This window comes from Alexandromys fortis, unplaced genomic scaffold (genome assembly GCF_014885135.2).
Source record: "Alexandromys fortis isolate MF-2015 unplaced genomic scaffold, M_Fortis_MF-2015_v1.1 scaffold_2_1_26212458, whole genome shotgun sequence".
Lineage (NCBI taxonomy): Eukaryota > Metazoa > Chordata > Mammalia > Rodentia > Cricetidae > Alexandromys > Alexandromys fortis.
In genome coordinates this window covers 10,571,464-10,592,419 of record NW_026067930.1, presented here as the reverse complement: position 1 = coordinate 10,592,419, position 20,956 = coordinate 10,571,464, and the positions used below count along the sequence as shown (strand labels likewise).

Genomic DNA, 20,956 nt, shown 5'->3' with positions numbered 1-20,956 from the left:
AGAAAAGTCTACAAGGGTGGTTTTTGTGGCAAAAGGAAATGCCAACTAACCATGGGTGACTAGACAAAAACATGGCATTACCTGCTGTCCATGGTAGAACACAGCAAGGAGGAACATGGCCATCAGCAGCAGTGATGCCTCCTTGGTCCCCAGGAAATCTCTGTGAGGAAAACAAAAGCAGAATGGCATGGTGACTAACAACTGTGGCGGGGATTTTAAGGTTAATCATGAAGAAACAGGCTTAGAATGACATGTGAGGAGAAGAAAGGAGTATTTTCCAAATATCTGACATGTGATATAGAGTACTATAAGGGTTTGCATGTCATCTTATTCAGAGGACAAGAGACCGTCAAGCCTATGAGGTCCTAGAGGGTAGAGCTGATAAAAGAGAATCTAGAGTTTAGCTTCTAGATAATATGATCACATCCATAGCAACAATGTCTCTACTTGTGTAAAAATTTTCTCCATTTCAAAGAGATTGAAAACTGTGATCAAAAATATCTTGTGAGGTAAGTATTCCTTTTTGAAAGGTATTGACCTACTTAAGAAGCCAGTATTCAACGCTTGCTATGTGATGGTCTTTATCTTAAGTGTCTTCATGCTTAGAGTATTATCGTAAGTGTATGAGTTGGACAATTTTAATTCCTCTATCAGTTATTTTAATCCTCATGTCAGTTCTATGAGTGGGGTCAGCTGACCCTTATTTTTTTTATATCTTTTAGTAAAGACTGTTTTTTTTTTCCTGCCAAGATGCTAACAGCAGAGTTTATTGTTGGTTCTGTTATAGTCCCAGAGAAGCACATCACGATTGAGCATCTACTGTATCCCAACCTATGCTGGGATCAAGAAATAAAGAGGATACATTGTTCATGCTTTCAAAATAATTCACAAGAAGCAAGAATCAAATATATAGGTAACTTTTTAATTAGGGTGAGCGTATCCTTGTTGCTCTGATATTGTTTGAAAAGAGAAAGTAACTAACTGAGACAGAATGTTCAAAAAATATTTAAGAAGGCTAGGATGTAGCTCTAAGCCATATATCACTTAGCTTTGTATTTACACATCTCTAACCTCAAAATAATAATCAAATACCATGTCGTGTTTGAGGTCACATGAAGACTCAGTAAGGGAAGCTGCTTGAATTTGTCAGGACCATCCAACAAGAGTGCTTAGGTGAAGAGGGATGAACTATAACTCATGCATTAGAGTAGAGATCCATCCATCTGTCCATCATCCATCATCCATCTATCCATGTACCCAATCATTCATCTATCCATGCACCCCTTCATCTACCCACCCATTCTATACTATTGTGCTTATCTTGAGGAGGGAGGCATATTTATGTATTTCTCTTTCATTTCTGTCACTTACTTCTCTAGTTTTTGATGTTTATGGGCTGCTGAGAAAAAATGATTAAAGACATGAACTTTAAAGGTGATCCAGATTCCTATTGCAGCTCTGTTTTTGACCAGTTGTTTGACTTTGAGCCAGCCACTTCATATCTCTGAGCCTCCGTTCATTCATATATGAAGAACGACTCCACAGTGTTTTACCTCCTTAACGGTGAGGATGAAATGAACAATGGTGTTGAGGCATTTGGCATGGCTCCTGGCTCATAGCTTCCTCTCACTGCTCCGTGAAGCCTCTGACACACACTCTTGTCCGTGTCTGTGTTGCTTTAAAGAATCATTTGCTCGCGTTACTCGTGTGAATGAGAGCTGTCTATGTTTAGAACCTCCCCTGGAATCTGTCGCTTTGTCCCAGAGCACTGCCTGGCACTTAAGACATCCTCTTCTCTGTGAGCCACGAAGCTTATTTTCAGCCTAGCAACTTATCATTTGAAGCACATTTTCAGGAGGCAACATGAATACTTCTTGAATAATTTTGAAAACAGTGATTGGCCAAAAATAGAGACACGACTATACCAGACTCGGAAGAAAAAAAAGAAAGAAAATTATGAACAATTTTTGAGGGTTTAGCTGTATTTCATATAAAAAAATTTTGTTTAGGGACCAAAGTATATGAATAGTAACCCAATCATGTTGAGAAACAGCAAAAAGAATTTTCATTTGAATTCACAAGTTTGTCTTGTACCTCCCATGATTTTTGGAAAAGCATACAGAGAGTCGAGTGACTGAAATATATCCCATATTATTGAGCTTTGCTTGATACTGGGTTTCACAGACTTAATACCAAGGAAATTTTGAGATATTGATTTGTATTAATAAAATGGCTAAAGTAATACTACCATCTCCTAGGAAAAGGGACATTGTTAATTGAAAACACACATAGAGTATTGAAGTCCTCAGGGCCATTATAATCTTTAGAGATCATTTAATCTGATGTATCATAAAATTTAATATTTAACGGGAGGATGACTCACTAATGAAGCATTCATGCTAATTGTAGTAAATCTGGAAACTAAAAAAGACAGCTAACCATCCAGAGGAAACTATTATTATTTTGGAATCCATTAAATGACATTTCTATTTCCTCTTTGCAAAAATGTACCTATAAATTTAAGGCTATATGGCTCATATTTTTTCCTAAGTTACTTTTGTACTTAATGTAGAGAATGATAATAGGTTTTGTAATTAGATATATTACAATTCACTCGGCAAATCCATTTTATTCTGTATTTTGTGTATCCTGTGTAATGTAAACCCCTTGCAAAACTTCTATTTTATAAGAGACTGAGGCCCAGAGGGAAGAGGTCAGTGGCTCAAGGTCACATATTGATTTGTGTTACCACAAGGATAAGAACCCAGATTTTGGGTGTGATGTTCTAAGTTTTCAATATTGACTATTCACCTCCAAATTTTTATGTATTAGTTTGCCTTTTATTCCCCAAAATTCTTAATAAACCACCCCATTTAAATTTGTTTTTATTCTGTATTATAAATAGCGTGTAATTTTGAAAAGTTGTATTATATCTGAAACAGCTACTTTATATATATTTCTTGCTCTATCTCTTTCATGTCAACAATTTGTGATGATGTTAACTTACTACAGAGATACCTGAACATCCATGTTCATTGATGCCCTACTCACAACAGCTAAACACTCAGAAATTGTTCATAATTTTCTTTCATATTTTCTCCTGAGTCTAGTCCAGTCGTGTCTCTATTTTTGGTCAATTACTGTTTTCAGAGTTATTCAAGAACTCTTTGTGTTGTCTCCTGAAACATTTTCCAATAGAAAATGGAATCAACCTAGATATTCATCAACTGATAAATGGGTAGTAAAAATGTGGTACATATACATAATGGAATTTTGTTCAGCACTAAAAAATATGAAATTTTGCAGGAAAATTGATAGAATTTGTAAATATACTGAGGGAGGTAACCCAGCGTCAGAAAGACAAATACTTCAATGTTATTTCTCATATGAGAATCTTCACTTTCAAGTTTTAGATTTCCATGTTCAATTTGAAGCGCCTGTTGAGCCCAGGAAGCTAGCAGCAGACAGTGTTGTGGAAGGCCATTCCTGGAGGAAAGTTGTAGAACTCCTAGGATATGAAAGTGCAGTGGAAGAATATGGGTAGTGGAAAGGTTTAATAGGTTGGTGTGGAAAGTCCTTTTGTATATATGTTGCTTTTATCGGTTAATGAATAAAGAAACTGCCTTGACCTGTTGATAGGGCAAGGTAGAACTATGTGTGGAAAACTAAACTGAATGCTGGGAGAAAGAAGGTAGAGTCAAGAGACAAGCCATGGTGCTACCGCTAGCTGGAACCTTGCCTATAGGTCACGAGCCTCATGGTAAAATATAAAATAACATAAATGGGTTAATTTAAGAGATAAGAGTGAGCTAGAAATATGCATAAGCTAATAGGCCAAGCAGTGTTGTAATTAATATAGCTTTTGTGTGGTTATTTCGGGGCTGAGCAGCTGGGAACAAACAAGCAGCCTCCTACAATAATACATGATGTGGGTGCGTGGATGGCAGATATGAGGGATTTCAGAGGGTTAAACAAAATTAAGGCTGTCTAAAAAAAGCCATAAGGTATCCCACTATTTTGTAAGTTAATTAAAATATATAACTAAAATAATTTGAAGGGAGGTACTCTATATGGGGAGATAATGTAACTCTCAGAAGCCACAGGTTATTAAGCAAAAGTCCTAGTGACAGAGTTGGGGTACCACCATATAAGTTGTTGGTCAGGGAAGACCCCAAAGTAATAGAGGCTGTTGCCATTCTGTAGTTTCCCAGCAGATTCGGATGACCAGACTCTATTGATGAAGACTTTGGTTGCAGGGTGTAAACCTGGAACTGAGCTAGAAGCTTTACTTCTGCTGGGTAGTTTTCAAAGTGCCAGAGATGTTATGCAGGCAGCCCGAGGAGAAAAGTCATTAACAGCGTACACAGCCATGAGTCACACGAACTTCAGTACCAACCATCAGACAAGATGTGCCCAGTGGGTGCCATAGTGTTATGACTGTTATGGGGGTAACCAACCACTTCTGATTAGATTTCTTCACGTCAGCTCCAGAGGAGGAATTCATGGCTGCTACTGTAAGTTTGATCAGTAGTCAATGGTTGGGAAATCATAGGCCTTAGGGGAACCTACTATTTTTATTTTTTAACTAAAAGAATGTGTCAAACTGCCTTCTAAACATTCATGCTTGTACCCATAGATTACTTCTATTTTCAGCCTTAGTCAGAGAAGTTTCTGCTTTTATTGGGTCATGGTTATCAGATTTTGGTTACCAGGCCATGGTTACCATGTTTAACCAGATTCCTAACTGGGAAACGCATGGAGAATAAGTGATCTTTCAGCGCTCAGTTCTAAAAGGAACCTCTACCATGACTACTCAAATGCATGTATGGACTCCACTTCTTTTCAGTGTGTGTGTTTGTATAAAATAAAAATGAAGGGAGCACTTTACAAAATTTATTAAGATTTTAAAAATGTGACAGGAAAGCATTAAAGCGTTGAACCCTCCGATTGCAAACAGACATCAAATATATTGCTATTGAGGTCAAGGAGATCTTCTCCAGTGACCCATGGTTCCTAGGTTTTGCCAGCTCCAACTTTCTCTAGTTCTCTCCAAATAATTTTTCACATGTCATTTTTTTCTTGACTTCATCTATTCCAATTTATTTTTACTTGTGAACACTATAAATTTTGTGCCTGAAATGTCTTCACTGCTTAGCACTGTTGATGTGTTTTTGCAAGGATGATTTTGTTAGCCATCACTTTGTTGTAGCGTGGAAAGCTCTGAGAAACTCCTTACTCAGATTTAGCTCTAAAGGCCCAAACAGATAGTTAGCAGAGTTAGAAAATACAGCATGAAAGCATGTAGGCATCAGGCATGGAGTGAGGAGGAGGGCAGACGAATGTAGAAATGAAAAGCAGAGGTGAAACCTTTTCTGTCTGTAATCACCTATTTGTAACAACATTTGTATGGTAAATCTTCAGAGATTTTATTGAAGTGAAATAAATGTCTTTGATACTCGAGGCAGAAGAGAGGACAGAGAGCACCATTGTTATTTCCAGGATCCAAAGTGGACATTGGAGGGAGGCCTTTTCCAAGTACCATTATTATTTAGTAGGGTAGTTATTGCCTGAGCTGGAGATGTTGATCACAGCGGGTAGAGAGTGCTGCTTTCCTTAGCTGTCAATATGGCCTCTGGTGAGCTGAAGTGGGAGCCAGAACTTAAGTTTTGACCTCTGACATCTATTACAATGCATGGGTGGATTCCAGTATTTTGCCTATATTTCAAGATGCCAAGGCATAAGTGGTACATAAAACAGACTCATTCATCATCCGGTAGAATGCATATATAAATAAAAACTATGAAAAATTAAGACTAGAAAATGATCCCAAACAAAGTAAAAAGTGCAGTCAGGTAGAATGACATTATCTGTAAAGCATTGCACATACGTACAGAAGTAAGCTGGGTTTACAGAACAAGGTATATGCAATTTTAGGACAACAGTGACATGACATTGTAGGCATTGTAGGTGATGCAGACTTACTGTGAATCAATATTTGTTAAGTGATTCCAAATGAGCTAATGCTTCTTCTAGGAATGCATTCATTTCCATTGTACATTCCATTCTGCAATTATTTAATTGCAAATCTATTGCCAGAAACTATTAAGTGATGGAAACATGAATCTTAGCGCCGACTCCATGTCCCCTAAAGCTCTCATTGTAATGGAAGAGGAAAACATGGAAATTAATGACTATGACATGAAGAGGTTAATGTGGTGATGGGATGGAAGGTTAGTGATGATAATTAAGGCTGTCACCAAGGAGATTATCCTGGAGTTATGTCTTAAGAATTATGGGTTGGGGCATCTAGAAACGGACACCTCTGCACAGGAGGATGTACATGTAGAAAGTCTTTTGGGGAAAGTATATGAATTATCACTGCTAAAGTCCAGGCAGTAAATAGCAATCTGTAGAGCTTCAGGAGGTGAGGTGAGACGGAAGAATTCAGTTCAGGTCTAAGGAAGGAGAGTTTAGGAATCCTCAGAAAACCAAAGAACTTCTCAAAGGTAACAGAGAGCCATGGAATGATTTGAAGAAAGTGTAGGTATTGACAAGATGGGTTTGAGATGGGATAATTATGAATAGAAGCTGGGAGCCCAATTAGGGAAGCAAAGTCCTGAAATAAAAATGAGGAACTTCGTAGAATCTTCACATTTGTGGAAGGGACGGGTCATGTTTAATAACAAACATTAACACTGTGCAAATGTTTATCATATTTGACCCTTAAAACATTCTTATAGAAAAAAGCCTATGTTATTCTCATGTCATTTGTAAGAAGAGCAAGGGTTGGAGAGGTTGAATCATTTTTAAATTAGCTTGATCAAGTTCACACGCATGGCTGGTGGAAGAACTGAGATTCGAATCCAGGTGGTTTAACTCCTAAATTGATCCTCAAAGAGAAATCCACTATAGTGCCTCCAGGTAAGGTATTCTGAAGGAGATCAGTGTCTAGTGACTTACATGACACTAGAGATGAAGTCACTCTATTTTGAGCTCAGCATCATCTACTGAGAAGGAGGCTGTCATGAAGTAGAACTGATGAACATTGTGGGCAAAAATAGCCTCAGGTATTAGGACCACCCTACTGAAATGTGGTCAGAATGCCATACCCAATGTTCTATGTGATTGCTGTATTTTGGAATTGGTCTGTCATTCTCTGGAGAAATCAGGAACACGCTGCAGAAGTGCTCCTGAAGGAACATGGACTTGTAAAGCACTAGATGAGTCCCATCGGCCTGTGATGGCCAGGGAGATGCATCTGACTTCTACACTTCGGCTGAGATTGAGGCCAACTGTGCTTTGTATTGCTTTCTAAGTTAATTCTCTCATTAGCAGAGAAAGGGCAACACAAGACTAACCAATGGCCGACATTTAGAGAGGATGTAGCTGAGAGAAGTATGTGCCTATCTGCCATGAGTTTGAGATCATATTTGATCTCACAATTCTTACTTAGAAGTTATTAACTTTTCCTCAAAACCAATAATAATAGTAATAAATAATAATAATAATAATAATTTCTCCTTAGAAGAGAGAGAGACTGAGAATGAACTTTCTAGATGATAAGCACCATTGAGACTCACTGTACTGTGTTTCCCTTTGATTGGTTAAAGCCACAACCTTCAGTATTGCTCCATGTGGAGACAGGGTCTACAAGGAGATAGCTAATCTCCTTGTAAATGGTAAATGGAGTTATAACACAAGTTGTTTTGACCCAATAAGCTTGATGTGCTTATCAAAAAGGAAGAGGCCCCAGCCTGCTTCTCATCCTGTTCAGTTCATCTGAGGGTCCACCAAGAAGTTGGCCAGATACAAGAGAGGAAAAGAATAATGACCAAGAGGCCGGTCGGTGAGAGTGTACATGTGGAACTTACCAGACTCTGGAAATGAGAGAGATACATTTCTGCTATTGAAGTCACTCAGCCCTGTCCATGACATATGATGACAGTCCCAGCTGACCAATACAAACACGTTTGTATAGTGTACTTATCTGTGGGCAGATTGAGGTTCGGAGGTGGGAAGTGACTTTCTAATTGAATAGTCTGGATTGAAGTTATAATCCATTGCAGGTTCTGTTAATGCTGTGAGGATTAAATATGGCAAGACAAACATGCACAGGGTATACATGCATCACACGCTAGGGTCTAGAAATGACGAAGAGCTGTTATACCTTGTGGGCCATCATATATTGAACATGAACAAATGATCTAAGTGTACTTCAAAATACTAATGGTAATTAAGTGTAATTCAAAATACACATGTAATAAAGGATAACTATTTGGCCTTTAAAAGGAAGAAAAATTGTCATTGGTTCCAATATGGGCAAATTTGTTGCATGGAATCAGTCAGGCACAAGAGGACTGTTTTCTCAGGTAGATTTGGAATCTGAAATTGTTTAACTTGACAGAAGTAGAAGGTAGAGTAGCATTTGCCAAGGCTGGGAGTGGGTATTGGGAATTGTTGGTCAAATGATGTAAAATTTCTGATTGGACAGTTGGATAAAATTGAGTTCTATTATAAAACATGGTGATTATAGTCAATGTCGTGTACTGTACACTTGGAAAAGTACTGAGTAGATTTTTAAATGCCCTTACTACAAAAATTAGTTTTAGGAAGTAAATATGAATTGCTCATCTGTAAAATCATATTGTCTACCATGAACAGATATAATTTGCTTGTTAAAGAAGACAAAATGAACTCATCTTGTAAATTCCACAAGAAAAACATAAAGTCCTGAAAAGCACAGATCCAGGCAGGGGAGATGGCTTAGTGGGTAAAGTGTTTTCCACACAGGCATGAGGACCCGAGTTGGATCCCCAGGACCTATGTAAACACATCTGGGCAGAAGGGGCAGCCAGCCACAATCCTGTCATGGGGAGTAAACAACAAGGGAATCAGAGACAGGGGTTCCCAGGGTCAAACTGTGTATCCAGACTAGTCAGAACAGGGACACTCTGTGTTCAGCAAGATCCAGATTGAGGATAATATCTGATACCAACGTTGGGCTTTTGGAAACACACACACACACACACACACAAAGAGGATATACCTGAGCACACATGTGTGCCCCCAAATGTCACATGCCAAAAAGAACTTTCATTAATTCAGAAAAATTTCAAAGGTCTAAGAACATCAAAGGCTAGAATAGAAAGCAACAGGACAGTTACCTAGAAGAGGAAAAGTTTCATACTCATGTTGGAAAGCAATATGGCAATACAAAATTGTTTTCAGGTAGTAAATTCAGTTAACCTACAAGTCAACAAGTGTGTTTTTCCATGACGTTCCAGGAGACACATGTAGACAAAACTAGGAAGAGACTGGGTTTCTACTAATAGGCCAAAAGATAGCATATATTTTGATATATTAATATTATATGGTATGTACAGATCTCAGGCAAAATGAACTAGATGTATAGATACCAATTGATGTGGATCTTAAAAAGATGACATTGTCTGACAGCCACCACCACCACCACCAAAACCAATGTAAAAACAGCATCCGATTTCTTAGATGCAGGTGCTAAACATATATTAGAAGAAGCCACAACTGTAATGGATACAAGTTCAGTGTTTTGGACTGAGGAGATTGCTCTGTGGTTAAGTTGTTTGCCATACGCGTATGAGGACTGGAGTCTGGGGCCTCAGAACCCACGTAATTACTGAACAGGCATGGCAGCCTGCTGTAATTCCAGCCTCAGAAGCTGAAGGAAAAGGATCCCATTGCAAGCTGGCTAGCAAGACCAACCATGTCAGTGAGCTCTGGGTTTTATTGAGAGACTTTGCCTCAATGAATAAGGCGGAAAAATTATTGAGGACAATTGCTGTTGGTTGTACTACAGACAGTTCCTGACATCAACTTCTGTTCCTTCACATGCATGTATGACACACATGTGCACTCTCACACACAGGGGAACACACATGCATGAAAATGGAAAGAAAACCAACAATAACAACAATTCCTGTTTTCAGTGGATTAGTTGATTTTTCTTGGGAGACAGAGGAGAGTAAAAATAGGTAAGGGAATTTGAACGACACCTGACATATTTTTTTTTCTTTAATACAGAAACAAATGTGGCTGATTGTTATTGTTTACTTTCAGGACTGACTCATAGACATGCAGTGTAGGCACTTTTGGAGGTTTCTTGGATTATCTTGGTTTTTACCCTCTAAGACTATAAGAAATTTGTTCTGGCTTCACTAGATACACGTGCTTCCTGCACTTGCTCCCAACCAGTCTGGCTCCCTGTGGTGATAATTTGTTTGTGATCTAACAAATAAAGCTTGCCTGAAGTTCAAAGTGCAGAGCTAAACCACCAGTTAGTCACAGAGGCCAGGCAGTGGTGGTACACACCTTTAACCCCACCACTCAGGAGACAGAAACAGACAGATCTCTGGGAGTTCAAAGCCACCGTGGCTATACAAGATTGATCCAGTCTCAAAGAGAAACAGAATCAGGTGGTGGTGGCTCATACCTTCAATCCCAGCACCAGGGAGGTGGGGACAGGAAGTGATATGGCTGGGCAGAGAGAGGAATATTAGGCAGGAGGAGACAAGAGCTCAGATTCAGTCTGAGGATGCAGTCTGAGGGTGTAGTCTAAGGATTCATAGAGACAGGATCACCCCTTCAGTCTGAGGATTCGGTAGAGGTAAAAGATTTCTCTAGTGGCTGGCTACATTGCTTCTCTAATCTCTCAGCTTTCACTGCCTAGTGTCTGACTCCAGGTTTTTATTATTAAGAACAATTAGAATTCGTGCAACAGTTCCTCCTACTATTTCCTGGACAAAGTCTGGTCTGATACACTGGCTGTGAGTGGGTCAAGTGAAACCCTCAGAAGTGTATCCAGAGATTGAAGTGGGGTCAAAGGGCTGAAGGAATCAGAAGACACATCCTTCCACCTTACTCGACTCTGAAGAATTTTTCTCCAACCCTGCTGATACTCCTAATAGCTGAGTGAATGGATCTTCCAAGGCATGGGGGTTCCATCTCTTGACAGCATACACTGCCTGTATCATCAGACCCCTTCTTGCATTTGTCCCCGCCCTCTTCTCCGCTCTTGTCTCTCCTCTGACTTTCATTGTCCTGGAGTTGTATCAGAAGCTAAGCATTACTGCACACCCTGTGCTCTAAGGAATCTGGAATTATCCGGTACTTCCTGCGTTTTTATATATTTCAGAAATAGCAGTGAAGGATCATTATTGCTCAATATATAGTGACTGATGTTATCAATATTGCTGTAGCTAAATTAAAATTAAACCCCACTGGCTTTATAAGTGCTAATGCTGAGAAAGTTAATTGTCAGGTGTGGCAGAAATCTAAACTACCGCATCCAATTTAGTTCAAATTTAAAATAATTTTTGTAATTAGTCTATAGTTCATATGCTGAAAAGTAGAGAGTTTTCCTAGACGTGTAAGCTGGACAATGTCTGAATGACATGCGTTCACAACAAGCCAATCCCTCAGTTTCAGGAATGACCGCACTCACGTGCCCAGTGCTTTTATTTTCGTGGCACCTGGGTTCACAAACACTGTAGCAGGTACTTACTCTCCGCTGTGGTTCAGGTTGTCGTAACTCAGAAAGAGACCCGCATAGATGGTCTCGGTCAGCAGGGCATAGATGGCGATCATCATCAGCAGCACAGCCAGCTTCAAGACAGAGTTCAGCCGGAGAAAAACGGCACAGGTCACCATGGCCAACACCCCCGTGAAGACGAAGTACTGCAAACAGAGAGCACAGGTGGTCAGACTCACAGGGACCTCCGAGGATCCCTCTGTTAGCTCATGCTGCCCCCTGGTCTCATTAGGAAGATTTTTTTTGTTGAACATTTCCCATGGGAGGTCGGGGGCCTCCTGGAATTCAAATTGAACTCTCCCCTCTCCTGCCCCCCAGTCTCTGCTTGCTCCCTGTCTCTGTGAGTGACGTCATCATTCACCTTATTGCTGTAAAAATACGTTTTATCGTTTTAGTATTTTATGTGCTCTGTCTGCATGTAGGTCTAGGTACTACATACATGCCTGGTGCCCATGGAAGCCTGAAGATGGTGTCCTGTTCTGTGGTATTAGAGTTACAGATGGTTTTGAGCTGCATGTGAGCGGGCAGTAGAAGCCCAGCCCTCTGGAAGAGCAGCCAGGACCCTTAACCACCAACCCATCTCCAGATTCTCATGAGAATCTCATGAGAAGGCTCCCCCTTCATGCCTCCTTTTCTCCCGTGTCCCTCAGTCAGCTATTTCAGTTTTCAGGCTCTTCATTATTTTCTGAACAGATCTCATGCCCACCCAGCTTTATCTACTTTTCTTGCTTTAGTTCTCACAAGCAGCTTGGGAAAAGTTTTTTTTAATAATAAATAATACTAATACTAACAACACATTGTCATTTATTTATATGTATGTGTGTGAATGCCACAGCATACATGTGGAAGTCAGAAGACAACTTGTGGGAGTCGGGGCTCTCCTTCCACAAGTGGGTTCTGGGATTTGAACTCAGACCGTTAGGCTTATCAGCAAGTGCCTTTATCCACTGAGCCATCCTGGCCAGTAGCCTCCCTTGTTTCCATCTAAATCTGTTGCTAGGCTTTCACACCTCTAAACACACATATGCACTCTCTCTCTCTACTTGGGATTTCTGGAACACCAGCCTGATCACGTTCCTCCTCACTGGAAATCCTTTCTTTGCTCTCCAGGCCCTCAAATTCTTCTGTCTCCCACACAGCGGAGCTCACGGGCTACCACGTACTAGCTCTCTCTTCACTCTCTAAAACCTTCTCTCACACCTCCGTGGCCTGGGGTTCAAATCTCATCCAGGTGACTAAGCCTTGCTTCTATTCACACATCAGGTGTCCTGTCCTCTGGGAAGCACCCCCAACCTCTGTGCCCTGCAGAGACAAGCATGGCATCTCCCACTCTATGTCAAGCATCACCGCTCTAATTGCAAATGTAGAATCACCCAAGAACTTGAGGAGTGGAGCAGTCTCCCAGCATCTACACAACAACCTTTCTATATTCTCTGAGAAACACTTTGGGCTATTTTCTTTACAGAACTATTCTGACATAAGCTGAGTGTTCGTTTAAGTTGGAATTAGTAAAAATTCATATTGTCAAAAGTCCATTTTGATCTCAAAATCTGTACATGTATTGTTTCTTGAAGCAGTCAAGGAAAGTACTCAGGATGGGACTCACAGCTCTCAATTGTATAGATTAAGAAACCAATGACTGTAGAGATAAATAAACCGCTCATGATCCTGAAGCTATAAAGAGGTGTCTTGGTCATCTAGATATGACCAGTTGAGTGGAGTGTGATTTTAGTGAAACTGAGGGGCTTGATAACACTACAGCTCTTTCATGTACACACTGCCTTCTCTCTTCTATTATACAGAGGGGCAGCTTTTATACAGATGAGAAGACAGGTAAGAATTTTTTAAAATCTCCGAGTACTGAAGATGTGCTATGAATTTCTTGAGTAACAGTAACTCATTTGTGCAACCCTTTTTACAAATATTGATTCAAATATGTAGGCAGTGTCTCAGATGACTTCCCATTAAGGACAAACTCCCTGTAGACTGGCTCAGAAGAGAATCAGATACCGTCTCTGCCCTTAAAGGCCGTCATTTGTTGCTTCCTTTAACCATGTCTGTTTTTCCTAATAAACCCAATTACCAATCCTTGTACCTAATGGAAGGATCAACTGTCTTCAGCTGTCCTCTAAGGTGTTTCCTTGGGCAAGATTTATATATATATATAGCTCATGTTGATTTGATACAGGAAGTCAGGTGTGAAGAGGCCAGATGTAAAATAGTTCCATCTGCACAGTTTTTCTCCATCCGGAGAAACCTTCAAGACGCTCTATTTTAATGCAGGCTATAGGCTAGGAAAATATATCCAAGGGATTTTGTTTCGTTGTTGTCTTTAGCGCAGCATATAGCTGTGCCTGGTTGTGTCAACTTAAATTATGAATCATGTACTATACCAAAATCTATTGAAATAATAGTGCCCTTGAAGCAAAACCTTTGGGGGGGCATAATAGTTGGATAAGAATGTTGTGCCCATTTAGTGAATGCTCATTGTAATCAGGATAGGTGATGGGAGGTTGAAGAAATAGATACGAATAGGCTAGGGCCTAAAGGGAATGAGAGTTAAAAAAAAAATATGAGGCAGGTATGAAAACGCCAATAAAAATGTACTTTGGTAGGAATGTGACCAACTGTGACAGGAGCATAGAGGCATAAGCAAGCATATTTCATGGAGAGAAGGCGTGGCTAAAGAGGGACAGGAAGAGGTGAGTTTATTTTGGGTCGTGAAGGGTGGACAACAAATAGGAAGACAAAATTGTCTAAATGCCAGGTATATGGAGCAGGGATAAACTAGAAACCTGGAATTATATTATTTTCATAGTAGATTAGCAATTTTATGTTTTTATGGTCTCAGTAAATTGTGTTAGTAGGTTCTTCCCATCTCTATTCCAGGGAAAGGAATCAACTCACTGACTTGCATGGTTTAGCCAAACTTCTGCTTTAAAGTTGAGACTTTTCAAATTCCTTAATACAGAAAGCATAAAAGACAATGAGGTCCTGAACAACCCCAGGAGTATATTCTCTGTCCCTTTTCTACCTCGAATGAATGGTAGGAGCTGAAACTAAGAAATAAAACAGGGCTACAGAAGTATCATGGCTTTGTGAAGCATTGCAAAACCTCTTTCTTTGGGTCTGGATTCATAAATTCTGTTTTCTGTAGCTTGGTAGATTCTGGATCCAGTATCCCTTGTTACTGGAATTCAGTTTGCCAAAAGATAGTCCTTGGGCCCTTGTTATCTTGCCCCAGGAAGACAGTTGAGCTAAAGTTGTATATATATATATATATATATATATATATATATATATATATATATATATATAATAACACTGTATATTTTCACAGTTACAATCCAGCTCTTTGATGAATTATTTTCTCTTGTAGTATATGTTACTGTTTCTTTAGCATGCACTATGAAGTAAGTTGTTTTGCATTGAGTTCTTACGTCCCTTGCAATCTATGTCCTGTCAAACAACGAATTTCTTCTGGATCTTTTAATGTCATGAGTATGAATAAGGTCATAATTAACATTTTTCTAATTCCAACAACAGCATAGATTTTCCCTTGTAGAATCTATGAATTCAAATTCTGTGTACTGGAGTAGTATAAACGATTTTTTTTCATTCCAAAAGAATCCAGTGTGTGTCACTCCTTTGTGAAGGTGAGTGTGAAAGTTAGGTTTCCCTTTAAATTTTGTTGACCATTAGTGCAAGGACAATTAGGCACAATCACTCACCGAATACATTTGTAGTGTCAGACTTTTTAGCAGACTGGTTAAAAAATCCGTTTAAAACTATATCAAATCATTCTACTATAGAATACATAAATTGTGTAGCCATACATACTAGAACTAACCTGGGAAATCGTGAATAAATCAAATTCCTCTAACTCTGAAAATCTTAGACTCACATGACTTGACAAACCCAACACTACACAAACTCCTTAGACAGAACAGCATGTATTCATTAATATATGATTGTTAACTGAGAACCTACCATGTGAACTAAGGGCCTACTGTGCTCCAGCTTGGATGGCTCCATATTCATATTAAGACTCCATCACAGCATACCATAAATTATCTTGGCATCACATAATATTTTCATCTTATAAGAGAAGCAAGGAGAACTTTACACCATCACAAGTGGAGAAGGAACTGGGTATTTACACATACAAGTCAGACAAACTGAACTCTCTGTGCCCATTTGGGTACTGCCCAAACCTATGTCATTCTAAACTCACAGGGAAAGAAGGAAAGAAATCAAGCTGACAGTTTCCAAAAGTCACTATGGTTGAGAAGAATAATCCAAACACTGATTGATGCACACACAACTTGGTCTCCAACAACTCCAGGTCTTGCAGCAAGCACTACAGTAAGGGTGAGCAGGCAAAAGATACAGTTGCGCCAACTGAACCTCAGCCTGGGCTCCTCGCTTGTTCAAGGAGTGAAGATGCCATAATTCAGGGTCACCACTGGTGAATGTGGGATTCCTGGACTGATATTCTGAGCTGGCTACTGGGTTGCGTTTTCTTAGGAAAGAAGCATTGTGTGTGTGTTTCATGTTGTGATGCAATGCTATATTTGATTTATTCTAAATTAAAATAGTCATGTTTGCCCTTTTATAAAATGTTTTTTAACCTATTTTTGGTGTATAAAAATGATTTTAACCTTGATTTGCCCACTAATACTTACTATTTTTTCCTGTATTACTAGTTTTGAGCAATCTGATTATTGTGTGCGTGTGTGTTTAATGTCTCTTATGTCTGGTGTTGTTTAGGAAAATTCTGATCTATAGCTTTCATCAAAATTGGAAAGAAATGCTCATTAATTATGTAGTTTGTCTTTTTTTATTCTTGTGGGAGAGGACTCAAATTATGGAGGTGTTATGCTGCTTAAAATTGGACTTAATGATAGCTTTGATGGCTGTTTTGTCTTGTAATTTATTTTGGACACGTCGATTGCTTTTCACCAGTTTTACTCTTATTTTTCTCTATAATGTCTAATATTACAAACTTCCTCCCAGTATAGTTTTCATCTCACATTTAGTAGTTTTTACTTATAAATGCTCAGTTTGGATTCTACATATATCTTTCAGTTTTTTTAAGCATATGAAATAAAATAATAATTATTTTATTGCCTGTTTAGTAGTTATATATAAACACCCAGTTCTGGCTTAATTTCCATTCATTGATTATTTCCTTCATTATCAATAATAGTTCATTTTAATGTCTGGTCATCATTGATTAAATGCTAGCCACAGCGATTTTTTTCTTCCAGGAATCTTTATCTTATTTTTTTTATTGTTTTATTTTTGTCAAATCCTGGATGTTTTTAAATTCTTATGAGTATTTTCATGATTCGTTCTAAGATAAAATAAAACCACAGTATAAAAGTTTCATTTTTTTTTTAAAAAATTACATTTACATCTTATTTAAAGGAAGGATCAGAGCAGAATATAATCTAGGAATTGACACTTAACACCACCGAAGCCTTTAGCTCCTGCTCTGCCAAGTGTCCAGTGGGCTGTGACGTGTTTTGGTCAGTGCAGGGTCACACGCTGTTTTCAGCCCACGTGAGCTGCAGATCCTGATTAACTCTGATGCTTTTCCCCGTCTCTGAGTTTTACGTGCTTGTGCCGATTGGGCACTCTGCAGCTCGGAGCCTTTCTCTGTGCAATCCTCTTCTCAATGGTGGGGCACTCTGCAACCTCTAAGCCGCCTTACCCTCTCCTGACTCTTCACTTGCTTATTCTCGAGGCACAAAGTCACTGTGTTGCATCTGGCTTCACCTCCCTGAGGCATGGTCTGGATAAAACTCACAGCATTTCAGGACTCAGTCCATTTGCTTCCTACCTCTGGGGAATCACCGTCTTCATTGCTTGGTGTTCAGTGTCTTACAAGATACAGTTCATGGGCTACGTTTGTTTGTTTGTTTCTATTTGTCCCAAGTGGAAATGGAGATCTTGCCCTGTTATTCATCTGAAGGATGAGTAAATATTGTTAAATAGACAGTAGGTTCTGTCCTGAGGTCTTTAGGTAATTTTACAGTAACATTACAATATCTACCTTTTACTCTTAAAAATGTATAAATATGAAGTGGTTTGAAGCACTGGAAAAAATTAGGTACAAGGAATGTATGTTAGTGTGCCCTAAGATGAAGCCATCAATGTGTGTGATGTGGGAAAGAAAGGCGTGGACAGTAGATGGACTCAAAAACGTGACTCCAGGATGCAGGACACAGATAGCCAAACCTCTACTGGAAAACTCGCTCTCCTGGACCATAGCAAACCCTGGCCACTCTTACAAACAGTGATCTTCTTGAGCAGATGGAAAATGAAGTAAAGAGATTTGATTCTGAAATGAGGCTTTTTTCAGGGTTGAAGAAGATCACCCTCTGGGTTACACATGAGATCTGCATTCATTTTATAAACAACTGGTGCCTTTCCCTTCCTCAGTTGGAACATGGATTCTTTTCATCATTTCCTTTATCTTTACTCTTCTCCTGTACGTGACAGGCTTCCAATTTAGAACTTAGTTATTTTTTGCATCATAGAACTGCTTTGTGTTTATATCGGATCATCCAATTTGGTAGAACGCTTTCAACTAGGTAGGCATGGTTTCTCATAGGCTGATGTGCAAACATCATGTTGATAGCAGAGGAAACCAAGGCTCAGAGAAATGACATGTTTTGCTTGGGGACAGACCCTTGTGAGATCTGGGAGCTGAATGAAGCCTTCAGAGTTTCTGAATGTTTAATTTTTTCTAGATTGGCAGACAGGAGCCTAGAGAGAAACACAGATGTGCAGATTGAAGTGGCAAACTCTAGGTCGAGGCAAGTGGTTGTTATCACAGCTGGAGAATTAGTTCTTTGACTTTAGTTTGAGGCACAGAGACAAAACTGTGTGATCACAAAGCTTGCCCACCCAGACCTTAGAGCTAAAGAAAAGCAAAAACAAACCCAAAAATCCATGAATGCTGTGTTCCTGAGGTGTGAAACTCACATGTGTATTCAGGTATAGAGTGCCGACTTGGAGAGACAGGGAACACAGGTTAGTACACCATGAACACCTGCTTCATGCCAGACACATGCTAGGAGCTATGTATTTGCTAAGCCAATAGACAGCAAGGTATTCATTTTCCCATTTCATAGATGAGGAAACAGACCAGAAAAAGTAAAGTCCAGCTTAGACAAACTGACTATCCACATCTTAGCTTTCCTTTACTCTCAGTGTTGGGGTGCTCCCTGTGTTCTTCAAACCAAGAAGTTCTTAGGAAGCCAGGATCACACAGAATCTTATACACTAAGGAGGAAACAAGCTGTGTGATATTCCCATCCATCCTTGCACATCCCCAGGAAAAGTCTGGTTTCTTCTCCTTCTAGGACTAGGACAAAAAGTAAGGAATCTATAGAACAAGCGCCAGTACCAAGCCGTTATAACTGAGTTAAAAGAGAAAGAAAGGAAGGAAAGGAGTGAGAAAGGAAGCAAAGCAGTAAGGTAGGAGTGTGACTGAGCAGGCTACTTTCTGAACACTAGATGTATTATTAATTATAACACAGTGGCGGCAGCAGCCTCTCCTGTGCTCGTAGGTGTACACAGAGGATTCAATGGTTCTCAGTCCTATTCTTAGACCCAGAGAGACTAGCGAGAACCTTTTCTCATCTCACATGTTGGAGAACTCTCTGAGTCTGTCACCTCTTAGAGGATCAGGTCTACCCCTGGTCCTCATAATATGGGATTGGATGGGGTCTTCAAGAGCTATCAGCTAACATCTTTTCTGGCCTAGAATTTCTACTCTAATATACACAGGTCCAGACTAACAGATTTTGTAGACTTACCCTAAGACCCATGGATTGATTAATGACTCTGTGGTCAAGAGAGGGCTAAACATGCAACATGATGGCAGGCATCCTCATGAGATGTTGTCAGAACCAGTGGTTCTCTGGAAACCGCCCCTACCATGTTGACTTCGGTTTAGCTGTAGTTTTCTGTCTTTCTTTTTCCTATTTTCTTTATTTCCTTCTTTTTTCTTCTTTCCCTTCCTTTCTTCCTCCCCTTCTTCTTCCTTCCCTCTGTCCCCTTTATCACAGTGGGAGCAGTACAATTACTTGACCACAGAGACCCTGACACAATCTCCTACTGGGTCAGCTTGGATGAGATGATTAGGAGAGAAAGAGACACAAGAAATGCATCAATGTATAATGGGGAAGGTGAAAAAGGAAGAAAGGAAGAAAAATGGAGAGAGGAACAGTGAAGTGTGGGTAAGGGAAAGACGCAGAGGAGGGAGCAGGCACAAGGATGGAGAGAGAGAGAGAGAGAGAGAGAGAGAGAGAGAGAGAGAGAGAGAGAGAATGGGGTAAAGAAAAGACGGAAAGGGAGGAAGGAAGGAAGGAAGGAAGGAAGGAAGGAAGGAAGGAAGGAAGGAAGGAAGAAAGAAAGAAGGAATAGGCAGGAGTTACACGGGTTCTGGAGCAGCCACTAAGACCCTTTGGCCAGTCTTGTGCCCCTGCGCTGGTGGAGGTGTTCATGTCCACCTGTCACCACTGGGAACTTGCAAATAAATACCTCTGGGTAGGAGCAGATATCTGTAAACACAGCTGAGGAATTGAAAGTCAGGTTCTTCAAGGGTATCGACTTGTCAAAATCACACCACAGCTGCGGATTAAAAAAAAATAAAAGAACAGCAACAAAAAAACAAAAAGACACAGGAACAACAGTCAGTGTGGGTGTTGGGAGGGGGACAGTGTGCTAGCGCTGCTGGCTTTCAGCCAAAGCCAGGGGTAGGAGGGCCTAGAGGGGCTTGCCTGCCAGGAGGGAGGCAACCATTCCTTTCACCTCTTTTATTTAAACAAATAAGCACTGGCTCAGAAAAAGGCTTCTGTAAGCCAGTCACGAAACTGGGTTAAGATGGCTCTGTTTGCCCTGTCACTTTGGGACACTGGAGTGTGTTTGTAGGGCACAGAAGAGAGCTAGAGAACGGGGGAAGAGGTCTGAGGTGAACTGATAGATAGCCTGTCTCCAGATACAAAGCTGGGAGAACTTAAAGGATCTGAAGGGGACACGGTTTCTAGAAAGACTCTTAACATTGGAGTGATGGGCATCTCCTAGGGCTGGTGTTACCGCTGAAGGCTTTTTGGCATTCCAGGGTCACATGCATTGGGTGAAAACCTCCTCTGTGCCAGACACTTAGTTCAGAAAGCCCCGCAATCATCTTGTGAGGTAACTGCTCACTTTATCCCCAGTTTACAACCGAGAAATTTGAAACTCTGAGAGGTAAAGTAACTTGTCTAGGGCCACCACGCCAGTGACGGATAGAGCTGAGAATCAAACGCAGGTCTATCTGACTCCAAAGTCTCCTAGCTTCCTGCCACACCAGTGATGTAGTGTTATCCACCTACA

The 20,956-nt window shown here is 40.1% G+C and overlaps 1 protein-coding gene across 1 annotated transcript in view; it reads right to left on the bottom strand.

Annotated features, from left to right (window-relative positions):
* The window catches only part of Adcy8 (adenylate cyclase 8), a 202,978-nt gene that overhangs the window by 28,299 nt on the left and 153,723 nt on the right, over positions 1-20,956 (bottom strand). Inside the window, exons 10-12 of the mRNA XM_050145415.1 lie at positions 20,123-20,212; positions 11,540-11,712; positions 82-160 (exon numbers count right to left, since the gene is read on the bottom strand). Of these exons, the coding sequence (XP_050001372.1) occupies positions 82-160; positions 11,540-11,712; positions 20,123-20,212 (342 nt within the window). The remainder of the gene's footprint in view (positions 1-81; positions 161-11,539; positions 11,713-20,122; positions 20,213-20,956) is intronic.